Here is a 14,000-nt window from a genome sequence, read left to right as displayed (position 1 = left end):
AAATGACTTAAAATACAATCCATCATTCAGTCAAAGAGCTGAAAATGAAATGAAGAGTTATTTCTCTTGCTATATCAAAGCATTTAACACAAGGAAAATAAATAAACGTTATAGAAATACCAGAAGGTTATATCAATTTGTTTTAGTTATTTAAACAATGAACCGTATTAATAAAATATAATTGTACGACTTAAAAAAAAACACAATTTAATCTTGCTGGGATACGAAAATGAGAAACCGAAAACATACTCAAACTTGATCAATTAATAAGATCCATTGATTACAAAATCATGCTATTGCCATAGAAGACAGACCATAATAATTCCTAAAAAAAAAAGGAAGAGAGAAAGGGGAGTAAGAAATTGTTTTTATGATTCTGTGTGTTCTAATAATTATGCTGATCAGGGTAAGCTAAAATTTATTTTTGGCGTTAAATATGTTCTCTTTTCCCATTTAATTATTAGATAAGTGTTGATATATACATTCGAGGACGTTTTGTCCGCCGTCACATTATGTCCGCCGTCACGAAATGTCCGCCATTTTTTCAGAAAAATCGTCACGTTATGTCCGCCGTCACGAAATGTCCGCCTCTTTTTCGGAAAAATTGTCACACTATGTCCGCCGCCACGAAATGTCCGCCTCTTTTTCGGAAAAATCGTCACACTATGTCCGCCGCCACGAAATGTCCGCCTTTCTCCCGAAAAAATAAAAATATTAGGTCCGCCGCCAAGAAATGTCCGCCTTTTCTCCCTAAAAAATCGTCAAACTATTTCCGCCGCCACGAAGTGTCCGCCGATCATCCAAAATTGTAACGTTATGTCCGCCCCTACAAAATGTCCGTCCAAGATTGAAAATAGTGTTTTATTTTTTCTTTTCGGTGTTTAATATATGTATCTTTAACCAAACGTCTAATAATGTATGCCATCAGAAATATCCACCAAGAAAAATTAATAACAATGGTCTGTTCTTTGCTACAAATGATTTCATTGAACTACATTGTTTCGGTCAATTAATGGAGATATGTTTCATTTCTCTTGATTGTTTACGGTTTTGAGAATTTAATGGCATGGTGTCAGAAAAATTTAAGCCTTACCCTTTGTTTTGTTGCCAGTTTTTAATTGTAATAACAAAGAAAACATTGTGAACGGCAGGAGGCGGTGGGTTATTTGATATTAAAGTTTAAAGTAGCCTTGGTGCTCTGCGGAGTTTAAAAAATAAATTTAAAGTATTTTACATTGGCAGGGAATATTTATATATTTAGTGTTCAAAAGCTTAGCAAAATTGCAATATAAACTAGAGGTACTGTGAGCAATGAGCTCACTAAATGATACCCCCCGCCTCCCATATGAATATAATGGCAGTGTCCATGTTTTGCTCTGGAAAATCAAAAATAAACGTCAGATCAAAAAGTAAAATAGGAGGTACACAATGGCAATATGTAATTAAAATCTGTTAAAGTTTCATTAAATTTCCTTCAGTGGTATGAGAGGAGTTGCGGATAAGAGATGGGTACTCCAAAGCGTAACACACGGACAGACGGACGGACGGAAATACCGATTTCTATATACCCTCCCACTTTTCAAGCGGGAGTATAATAAAAATTAAAATTGAATAAATAATCGTGTCAATGTTGTATCTGACCGAATCCTGATTGACGAATTTTGAAGCGCAGAGAATATAAGGATTTTCGTTATATGTAAAATTTTAATTTCTCACAAATACGAAATTTATGCTGCAGCAGACAAGGATAAAGCATTTTTTTTATAGTGTGCCAAAATAAAGAGAAATGCAACTTAGCGGTTCGGGATGGATTGGGGGGGGGTCAAAACCCCCCGTAAGATATGTCTGAGAGAGAGAAAGAGATTCAAAATATTTGTTGTGTTTTTTACCTAAGTACCGGTAATTGTCTCGTAAAGGCTACTTTGAATTTATGTATGAAAAAAATCGGTTGTTCAAATAAAATACGCGCCTGCAATATTGCGTGCACTGTTTTAATGTGTAGATTTTTATGATATATATTTTATTAATAACAGATCAAGTAATGTCAGTTTGTTGCCTCATAACATGAACATTGTGGTTTGCCGCTTGAGTATAACTAAAGGGTTTTGTGTAGATATAACGAAATATGACGAGTTTAAACAGAAGTTCGAGCAACTAACACTTGTGCCGAAATGTCCGGGAATTATGAAAAAATAAGTTATGCTTGTGTATTATATACTTTATGTGTATTTTTATATAAGTTTACGTATTTCCTTTTCATTTACCGAGAAGTTCGGTAAAATAAAAGGGTAAATACGTTAAGTGCGACGTTTCTACGTCTGTATTCATTGGTATCTTTTCGAATAATTTAATGGCCCTTAAAAGGGCCGTTTATTGTCAACTCCTAGGAGCGACTCTTGATGGTCTTGCTTATTGAAAGCAAGAAGAGGACTGTTCCCGCCTCGTTGAAGTGGATCTCATCGGGAAGGTAATGTCTGGGAAATTTGACATCTATTCTGATGTAGGTTCGGCCAAGGATTTTCTTCATCTTATTGTTAACAGTTCTACGCCTTGCATCAAACTCCTCACGCTGCAAAGGAAATCGAAATTTTCCTCTAGAAACAATCTCTGAAAGAAAATCTCGGGTTGTCTGCAACTCAAGACTTTAATTTGGTAAAAGGCTCGTCAGACAGTCAATGACTGTTGACGCTCGGCTCCATAAATGTCGTTTCCCCCTAAGCACACTACAACGATGTCCGGGTTGTACCTCAACATCTTGGAGATGATATTTGGACAAGGCTGAGAAGCTGTCATCCCACCAACTCCAAACCACACTTCAAATGGCATGACAATTTAAAGCTTGAAGCTCGCTTCACGTAGGAGGAACCGAATATGGCGACTCTCATGGTGGCTATAAAATAAAATCACAAATTTCACAGTTATAACAAACTCGAGGCAAATTATGTAATTAAATAATGATTACCTTTTTTGTCATCTATGATTAAAAAGCAGTTATCAAATTTAAAAAATTGCTATTATATATGATCTTAAAAAATGAACTTTTTGAAGTTATACTAATTTTGCTTAAAATCAATTACCGTGTCGATCATAAACCTAATTGGTCTATTAATTATGCCTTAAACAACCTCAACATGAATATTGGGATTCAAAATAACTGTTAAACTATATCATCATTACTGCTACTCCTAATTTAAATTTTGTTCGTACATCAATAAGACGATTAACTCTCATTACCGCTTCATACACGAATTCGTAATCGATGACGCAGAAACTGAGTCCTATATTTATATATATAGATTAATCACAATGTTGTCAAAGAAAGTTGGAAATCTATTTAATTCAGTTTGTTATCGAAAATTAAATACAATAGGACTTTCAAAAATTCCCGTGCGTGTAGATTTGAAAGACACAGCCCTCAGTAATGTGTCTTTAAGATAATAAAGTGTGGAGAAAACCTACCCAAATAACAATAAACCTTTTTTAAGTGATCAGGGAATACATCTCACATGCATGTTCATGTATAAGGTCATTGTAGCGATATATGCGATATATGTATTCTACGAAGAGGATACGAATAGGAATAATAATTTAACCCCCCCCCCCCAGCCCAATAAAAATGTTTTAAAAAACCGTAACGACAGCCACTACAAATGTATATCGTCTGATGAAACACGACGAATTATCATCACGTTGAGTTTCAAACAATACATAATAGATTGGATTTAATAAATGGTTTCAAACAAAGTTATCAATGTCTTGATTGTAGGGAATTCAGAGAGACAAATAGTTCGCTGTCTTGATAAATAGCGTGTCCCAATATCAATAATTATCAGTAATTACAGTACTTGCAAAACGTCCATAGTTTGAAATGAAACTGGATTTTTTTTCATGATTTAAACATATTAAAAGCATTCAGTGTACCTAAAAATAATACGAGCTTCAATATTAAACAACTTTAAATTAATGTTCATAGCATTTTGTTTGGAAAGGGGAGAAGTGTCTCGCTGAAAACAAATGTAAATTTTTACTTCGTTATGCAAGACCAAAAACAGCACTGCTTATCCGTGTTTGATCCCGAGATCAAAACGAATTAAAAAATAATAATATTACACGCACATTTCTAGAATATTTCTGACAATTTAATTTTGTGGAGGCTTTCAAAGTGTCCTGCCCTGTTTTTCAATCTAGATTTTTTAAAATTGTTGTGCATCGATCATATACCAAGTTTTTTTAAAGTTAATACCAGTTAATATTGAATAAAAATCACGTGACTATTGTTAGTAGAGAAATATTGAAATAAGGGTTGTCGGCAGACTTATAATATTCTAGGAGAGTTCTGCCAGTAAAACTGTTGCCCAACTCTTGCCACATGGAGGCATCTCCTGTTAAGAGTCTTTTTTTTTTTTTTTTTTTTTTTTTTTTTAATAAATAAATATATTATACTCTATTTAAATAAATAAATAAATAAATAAATATTTTTTCTGTTACTTGTTAACCTAGATTTGCGCGAATGTGGCTCCAACTGGAAACCAGCTCATAAGGAGACAGGTCGTACCACATTTTCCCTAATGATGTGTTTGGCGCGAATGGTGGCTCCAACTGGAAGCCTGATCAGAGAAAAAAGGCCATACCACCATATACTGACAGTGTTTGAAAATTAATAAATTAATAAGCACGATATTGAACGCGTATATACAAGGATATTTTTCACGTTTTATCCGTTACTTTTTAAATTTAAAATCGACAATATAATACCATCCGGCGATTGCTGTTGCCAGTATCTCGATGTAACCATTAATCCACCGGGAAGAAATCGGTCGCAATATATTCCGTAATTCCATCATTACTCCACTACCCGAACCCGACACACGGCCCAACTGACGAACAGACCAGTTGTGCCTTACGCCCTCTGCGAATACTGACCTACCTTCCAATAAAAACATGACATTTTCATTTAAGTATACTTTAGGACACAATTTATGAAGGGTGCCTAGCAAATGCTTGAAGTGTGTTGAAACCCTTATTAAAGTCAAAAACATGTTAAAATTTTTGTATATTACAAAGGATAAAATATGACGCTGAATGAAGTAAGGTAAATCAGTGAATTGCTTTTGGTTTACATTTTCTGTTTCCGGAAAAATTTGCTTACGAGCCCTGACATAATCACTTGGTGTAAACTTTTTAGGGGGTCGCACGTTAGACCTTAATCGGACAGGTGATAATACTGGTGGCTGTTTGTCTAAATTTGAATCGTTTATCCTATCTGTAATTGGAGATAAAGAAGGTGGAGATAAATAAAATGATGAGTTAAGACTTGGGGGAAATAACCTGTCTTTCTCTGTGGAGCTCAGATTGTTTGTGTCGGAGATTGCTGTTGGGGAAAAGCGTTGCAAAGTCGGCGTTTCCAATGCTGGCGGAACAGGAGAATCGATGTGGTCATTTGCAGTCTGAAATAATTCGTTGTCAGGAAAAGAAGCCGAAGGCCCTATGTTTACATGGCTGACCGGAGGAGATAACGAACTGTCGTTGGTGGATAGGTGTAGGTGGAGAATCGAATCACTAGAATAATCTGTTAGTTGAGGTTCAAGTTGAACTTCCTGTAACGAATAGTGAGAAAAATCATTACTGTGAACATTGTTATTATCTGTGTTGTTTTGGTTTGAGTTGAGATCCCTGTTTGGAATACACACTGTATTAACATTATGAAAATTAACTTCATTAATACAAATATCCGCCTGCGTGCCCGGTATCGGTTCTAACCTTATAAAATGAAACTCGAACTCATGGCCTAAATAAATATGTAAAAGATTTTCCCTATTTTGACGATCAAAAGGCAAAATGTACCTTAAGTCTGACTGGGAGCTCGACACAATACCTACTGCGATATTAAATGCGTTCGCGATGGCCGTGATGCAGATGTGGTCGCCCCATTCGGTACCCAGTATGCCCTCTAAATAGGTATCCCAGTCTAAATTAGGTACAAAGTGTGAAAAGCGGTCGCCTGCCGGTGTTTCAGGGTTCTCGGAGAGCCAGTTTACCACGATATCTCTAATATCTTGCTGATTAAGGTCGATTTGTAAATAATTAGAGAGCGATTGTGCAACTGAATGAAAGAGACAGCTACCGTCTTTAGGAATATCCCCAACGGGAATTAAATTTCGTTCAAGCGCATTTCGAACCAAATCGTCATGGGCTGTATCGGTTCTCGAGAGGCTCGGTCCTTTAAGTTGGTTTACTAAATTATCAGAAAGATAGAAATCCGATATATGCGGGAAATTATGGGAAGGCAGTGAACAGGGAACTTTGCTTTCGCGGCAACAAAATTTATTTAATTTGTGTACACAGTTTGGATCCGATTTTCGGGAGCATTTCTCATTGTTACACTCGCACAACGGATCAAGCCTTAATCGATGACGTTTTTGTCTTTTTAACAGTTCTTCGGAACGTGAAATTGCTGCTATGTTTTGTACATTTATCCAACGCGACACCCCACTGGAAAACCTGATTTTGTAAGAGAACGCGTTGTGTTTTGTGCCGATTATTTTTCCCCTTTCGAACCGCGGCCTAGCTTTATTGTAATTTTTCCGAGTTTGGGATTTTACGAACACTTCGTCGCCCACACTATAGACACTAACTTGATGTTTTTTGAAATGGTGCTTTATCATGGTTTTTTCGCGTTTTTTCGATGCCAGTAGGGCTGCCTTGCGAATGGCGGACTGCTTTTTCAACTCTTTCGAAACATTATTTGAAACGGTTGGTCCAAGACGAGTAGACTTACGCACACGATTAGATTCCCGTCCGTGATATACGTAAAATGGAGAAGCCTTTAAAGAGGAGTGATACTCCTCATTGCGCAACATCGCGTATTTTGATAAATCTCGAACCCAGTTCGAATCGCTTGTTTTTAGTAGGTCGTACTTAAGCTTTGATTTCCAGGATTTATGAGACGATTCAATTTTACCTTGACTTTGCGGGTAATACGGTCGGCTTTTGATAATTTGACAACCCAATACCTCGGTCAACCGGGTTACCGAACCATGGAATTCGCGACCATTATCACATTGTATGATTTTCGGCGGTCCTTCGCTTTCATAAATGGACTCCAGCGCGTCTGCGATTTCCGTGCTTTCTTTCGAGTTGAGCGGGCGAAGCCATACGTAACGACTGAAAACGTCTAGAACCGACAAAATATACTTGTACTCTACACCGTTATAAAATTCCGTGTGTCGCGACATATCAACTAAGTCAATTTGGTGGCGTTCTTGTATCGAAGTTGCACGAATCGGTTTAAGAGGAGCAACGTTATCGAAAATTGGATTGACGGACTGCTTTTCGGGAAGAGATTTAAGAGAGGTTTGAACCTTCCGATGTGTTACGCCGCTGAATACAGATTTTAAGCGATGTCGAATTTTTCGTGAACCAGCGCCCTTACTTTCCTCGAATGCCTGTTTTGTCGCGGAACTAATTTCACTTAACCTTAAAACCATTTTACCATCAACCAAAACACGTTTTTCTTGAGCTCCGGTCAATGGGTTCAGGCAATTGGCAACAGACAAAGGATGATTCTTTCTCCAGCGACGAATCATCCTTGCCGCATTTTTTTCTTCTAGTGTTGCCTTTCTTTCGTTGACAGTCCTTGTTCCTGAGATGATATCTGAAAAAATAATAAAATCTTCATGTTAACGGTTAAATGGAGATACTGAGTCTACTAGTACGAGGGTTGTCCAAAAAGTTCGCCGGACTGGGCTGTGTAGTTTATGTATATAAAATGTATATTTAGATGACGCGCGTAAATTTTTGTGCATTGTTTTGAATTTTTAAAATTAAATAAATTATAATTACTTAAAGATTGATGCAAGCTTTTGGAAGTGCGTTGCGCCTTAAAAAGAAATGTAGTGTGGGTCCAAGAACACGTGAACAAGTCAAAATCTAAATGTTTGACGTTATAATGAAATGTGGTGCCATATTTCTGCCCCCTACATGCAAGATAAATTATGTTAACATGCAACATGATTATGTAGACATGCAACATATTTATGTCAACGTGTTAGTTAATTATGTTTACATGCAAGTTACTAATTTTATAAAAATATGATCAAAATATGGGTAAATTTACTTACTAACGCCTGTATCTGACAATTAGATGCAATATGCAACGTAATTATGTAGACATGCGACTTATTTATGTCAACATGCAAGATAATTATGTCAACATGCGACTTATTTATGTTAACTTGCAAGAAAATGATGTCAACATGCAACTTATTTATGTCAACATGCAAGATAATTATGTTGACATGCAAGATATATATGTATAAATTACCGTGTAATTTCTTTTGTATTTTTTTTTGTTTTTAATCTATCACAATAATACCTAATTTGATATGCAAGTTATTATCTTGCATGTTGACATATTCAAGTTGCATGTGAACATAAATATCCTGCATGTCTACATAATATCTCGCATGTAAACATAAGTATCTCGACTATTTATGCATGTTAACATAAGTATCTCATTGTGAAATATATATGTAAGTTGATATGCATGTTAACATAAGTTGCATGTGAACATACGTGTTGACATAAATAAGTTGCATGTCATGTCTAAATAATTAAATCGCATGTCGACATAAATATACCCTGCAGTTGAACATAATTAACTCGCACGTCAACATAGTTATCTCGCATGTTAACATACGTAAATCGCGTCTTCTCATAATTATGCTGCACCATGCATCTATGAAGTCAGATACGGGCGTCAGCACGGTATTGTACCCATACTTAAATTAATTCCCTTAAAAGATTTGTAACTTACATGTCAACATAATTTATTTTGCATGTAGGGGGCAGAAATATGCCACCATAAATAGAAATTAGCTTAACGTCAGACTACCCCGTGCGCTCAATCTGCGATCTTTAAAGACCCCGATTTTTACAAAAATATTAAGTTTCATGAAAAAATGAAATCATTCTGACCTGGTTTTTCATGAGAAATATTTTAATATACAATAAATGCATATAAAACCATTTATTTTCACAAAAACGTCATAGTCCACGAACTTTTTGGACAACCCTCCTATTTTCATGAAAAAAAAAAAAACATACATGTATTACTTCACACATTATAAATTATTTTGGTACTTTCTTCACATTAATTTGGTTATCTGGGTCCTTATAGGTCATATGAAACATAGACATGAATACACTGAGTATCACGCGGTAAAAATATATTTTCAGTAGTATTTTTCTCTTAAGATAGAATGTTATTATATGAAATTTTATGACGCAGGCGTAAGTTATCTCAGTTCTTTAACCAATTTCCATAAAGCATCGAAAAATCGGCTAATTTAAAACAACTTGCTATCAGAACACTTGTGAATTATTTAAACATGAAACACTAAAGAGTATTTATAAACAAAAATAGTTATTATAGATGTAATTCAAAGTCTATTTTCATTTAAACAATAAAATGCTTTCTTTGTTTGTTATTACTGGAATTAACGGAAGCAGCTGTTGCAGAAAAAATACATAATTACGCGGGTTATGTATTTTTTTTCTGCAATAGCTGCGACCGTTAATTCCAGTAATAACAAACAAAGAAGGACATTTTAGTGTTTACATTTATACCTGTTTAAATAATCATTTAAAGTAGGATTTAAAAGATTAATTATTGTATTAATGATGCGAACGTCTTTATACATTTCATTGATGGAACAGTCACTGCTCAAGAAATCTGTACAGGCGACATGCCTACTGTAGTTCATGCAGTGATTAACGCAATGGGTTTTCTTAAGAAATAAAGGAGAAATTATTCAGTGGATGTAAATATATCTCGGTAAACAACATCTAAATACCAGAAAAGAGAATACAGTGGTGGTTTCAGTTGGCAGGTATAAGTTAACGGAATTTTTCATAAATTAAACAAACAAGCATTTATTTTACAAAACGTTATTGAAGTTGTGATTATCATTAAAACAAGTTTATCTTTTAAAAAAGATAGGTGAACTAGCGCCGTAACAATTTTTAAACACAGGAAGGATCCGTGATCAAATGATTTATTCTGCTAAATTCTTTAATTTTTATCGAGGCTGGAAAGTGATAAACTAAAGTTATAATTGTTTTGTGAATTGTATTTTATAGACATATACGGGGTGTTGACCTATTGGAATTTTTGCGCAACGGAACATTTATGACCTTTACTACAGAGGAGGAGACTGTACATAATATTGAGAAGATGCCGATTGAGGCATTGTATGAGCTGGTTTAAGTATAGAATTTCTTTGCAATATAGGGGAGTTAAAAGGAATAAAGAAAATAACTCAAATTGTATGTTATATAAAGAAATCCAGAGAGTTCCGAATGTGAAGATGTGAAGTAGCGTGGTCCTTTTTGGTCATCTTTGCCAAGAAATGTTAGGTTAAAAGCCAAACACATCAGATTTTTTTTAGTATATGTAAATAATGGATTTATTCGTTACTTTTTCGTGTAAATTCGTTTTTCTGTAATTTGTAAAGCTGGCTGAATTGACCAATCAGAAATTAGAGTCTATCATTGGTTGTGCTAAGACGTAAAAAAAAACTCCCTTGACTTTGTGTAGAACAATCATATAATGACTCAGGCTTTTCCGTCAGGAAAAAAAAACACGGAAAAATTGAGCTACAACGTGATACAACGAAATTGTTGTCGTATGGTCTATCTATAGTAGTTTTCACAGTTTCCCAGAATGCACGGCCGTGAAGCCGAGCATGCGTATTCAAGGAATTTGGACTAACGTAGTCGAGAGCGCTTGCAACAAAATGTGCAAATCCTTTATGTTTATTTCCGATCTCAATTTAATTGAATTCATAGTTATAGAATGGTATCGAACCCGATGGTAAAAGAAAATCAAGGAGATTATCAAAAGTGGGCTGTGAATAATGTAAAGCAATTCTGAATATGTTCTATTTCCAATACTGGAACCCTCCAAAATAGAGGCGCGTTTAGTCGTCTGAATGGGACAACCGGACGTTGGGTAGAGCACAAAACATGCCGATTTCAATCTAATTAAGGTATTCATTGTAATAATGAAGGGAATTTGACCAATTTTTAAGTAATTTTAAACCAGCTAAAACGTTAGAAAACGATAAAAGTGACCTTGACCTTATAGATTTTTATACTTATTGAAAAAACTTTATCATTGGTTTACTTTCAAATTAAACACTTGTTTTCCAGTGAGAATACCCTATTTTTGGTACAAATTAATCAAAGTTGCATTTAAGAAAAGTTTAATCTTTGCTATGTTGCCATACAGGGGCATCAGTGTTTCACAAACACATCTTGATTTCATACTTTAATTAAAAGGGTGTTTATGCATACTTCCACTAAGAGATTTCAGATATGAAGTCTTTATCTTTCTTGGCGAATGTTAAAGTCTGCGGACAATGAAACAAACAAACAAACAGACAGACAGGACAAAAACAATATATTCTCGGATCTATCGATCCGGGCGCATAAAAACATCCAGTTGTAACAGAATATGTCTTGTGTTTTTTTAACATTACCGTAAATGATGCGGTATCTTTCATCCGATATTGGTCTAATCGTCCCATCGATTGGTGCTCCTAAGGTCCTCCACCAAAGGGAAATGATGCTGATTACTAAAAGAAGCCTAAAACAGCAAAAATAGGACATAACTAAAAAATAATAAAAGGCAAATGATCTACATACGTAATAGACTCTCACTCGTTGAAAACAAGTTAGAAAGAATTCTCGAAATCGGGTATTATCCGAGATTTCAAGTATAGCCCACGAAAGAATTCATAAGATATAAATAACAGATATTTCAGTACCAGTGATAATTTTCAACTTTTGCAGAATTGAAGTTGAGAAGCAAAGTAAAAGATGACGTGCGACGACGAACACAAACAGATAGCAAAAGGTCCTTGTAACTCATATGACCCACTAAAATGTTGTAGGTTAGCGAGGATAACGTAAAAATGTCATCCCTCGAAATGCCTTGTTGACATCGACTTTGCCTTGGTCAACGGTAGTTTTCTCGAGATGACATTTCCGCCGTAATAACCTAGCTAATCTGCAACAAATTAATTTTTCTAGCATCACTGGACTGCACAGGTCCATTATTAACACCCAAAAGGTTTTGTAAACCAAACATGGCTGTTATGATTTTCAACTCTTGCAGAATTGAAGCTGTGTAGCAAAGTAAAAGATGACGCACGACGACGAACACAAACAGATAGCAAAAGGTCCTTGTAACTCATATGACCCACTAAAATGTTGTAGGTTAGCGAGGATAACGTAAAAATGTCATCCCTCGAAATGCCTTGTTGACATCGACTTTGCCTTGGTCAACGGTAGTTGTCTCGAGATGACATTTCCGCCGTAATAACCTAGCTAATCTGCAACAAATTAATTTTTCTAGCATCACTGGACTGCACAGGTCCATTATTAACACCCAAAAGGTTTTGTAAACCAAACATGGCTGTTATGATTTTCAACTCTTGCAGAATTGAAGCTGTGTAGCAAAGTAAAAGATGACGCACGACGACGAACACAAACAGATAGCAAAAGGTCCTTGTAACTCATATGACCCACTAAAATGTTGTAGGTTAGCGAGGATAACGTAAAAATGTCATCCCTCGAAATGCCTTGTTGACATCGACTTTGCCTTGGTCAACGGTAGTTTTCTCGAGATGACATTTCCGCCGTAATAACCTAGCTAATCTGCAACAAATTAATTTTTCTAGCATCACTGGACTGCACAGGTCCATTATTAAAACCCAAAAGGTTTTGTAAACCAAACATGGCTGTTATGATTTTCAGCTCTTGCAGAATTGAAGCTGTGTAGCAAAGTAAAAGATGACGCACGACGACGAACACAAACAGATAGCAAAAGGTCCTTGTAACTCATATGACTAGGGATGTCAACGAGTACCCGGTTAACCGGTTAGCGAGGATCCGAACGTACTAAAATGTCTCGGTTACTCGGATGTATATTTTTGAATATTTCTAAGCTTATTTATTAATGCATTAAACAATCTGTTTTAAAACGTAGAATACTCATTGCACTTGTACATACAGTAATTAAGGTTTCCTACTCCTCTAAATGACCGTTATTGCCCGTGGCAGTGTTTATACAGTAATTATCGTGACCAAGCACCTGTTACCTGGCTTTTCTCACCTTCGGCTGTTTTCTACCCTTATTTTTGATTTGCTTTAATTATTTGTTTTCATTGAACATCGTTTAAGGTCTGTTATGATTAAATAAATTAGATAATTGAAGCTCCGAGAAGCAAAGTAAAAGATGACGCACGCGCGACTGTTGATATGGTTGTGTTTGATTACATGCCAATGGAATACATGTACAAATGGTTGAAGGCAAAGGCTTAAAAAAACTTATGTCCATCGTTGCATCAAACTACAAAATGTCCTTGTTACATAAACTCTGGATCGGAAAGTATACGGTAGAACTTGCTCAAGTTCAAGTCAAACTGTACGACTGATAACCTAGCTAATCTGCAACAAATTAATTTTTCTAGCATCACTGGACTGCACAGGTCCATTATTAACACCCAAAAGGTGTAACCACATACGAAACATGGCTGTTATGATTTTCAACTCTTGCAGAATTGAAGCTGTGTAGCAAAGTAAAAGATGACGCACGACGACGAACACAAACAGATAGCAAAAGGTCCTTGTAACTCATCAATTTACTTGTTCATATATATTTACACTTTTACCGAGTACCCGGGTACTCGACGGAAAAATGTCATCCCTCGAAATGCCTTGTTGACATCGACTTTGCCTTGGTCAAAATGTAGTTTTCCGAGGATACATTCCGCCGTAATAACCTAGCTAATCTGCAACAAATTAATTTTTCTAGCATCACTGGAATACACTGGTCCATTATTTACATCCAAATGTATTATAAACCAAACATGGCTGTAAAAATTTAACAAAACCTATTGATGATAGATATAAGAGAATACTCACCAAGATTAGAT

The 14,000-nt window shown here is 35.6% G+C and overlaps 1 protein-coding gene across 2 annotated transcripts; it reads right to left on the bottom strand.

Annotated features, from left to right (window-relative positions):
* Positions 1–4,487: 4,487 nt before the first annotated feature.
* On the bottom strand, positions 4,488–11,741 carry LOC134240513 (uncharacterized). 2 transcript variants are annotated; one of them, XM_062722640.1, is made up of 3 exons: positions 11,541–11,741; positions 7,493–7,654; positions 4,488–5,597 (listed from the first exon to the last, which is right to left on the bottom strand). In XM_062722640.1, exons 2-3 carry the CDS (start codon positions 7,493–7,495, stop codon positions 4,722–4,724), a joined length of 879 nt encoding a protein of 292 aa, XP_062578624.1. In that variant the 5' UTR covers positions 7,496–7,654; positions 11,541–11,741; the 3' UTR covers positions 4,488–4,721. The 2 variants fall into 2 exon arrangements, with proteins under 2 accessions (XP_062578624.1, XP_062578685.1); XM_062722701.1 differs by lacking the exon at positions 11,541–11,741 and having other exon boundaries at positions 7,493–7,718.
* Positions 11,742–14,000: the final 2,259 nt, after the last annotated feature.

Source organism: Saccostrea cucullata, unplaced genomic scaffold (assembly GCF_032062105.1).
Source record: "Saccostrea cucullata isolate Sc308-1 unplaced genomic scaffold, CSIRO_AGI_Scuc_v1 ctg14059, whole genome shotgun sequence".
NCBI lineage: Eukaryota > Metazoa > Mollusca > Bivalvia > Ostreida > Ostreidae > Saccostrea > Saccostrea cuccullata.
The sequence above is the reverse complement of the archived record's forward strand: the minus strand, read 5'-3'. Positions and strand labels throughout refer to the sequence as shown.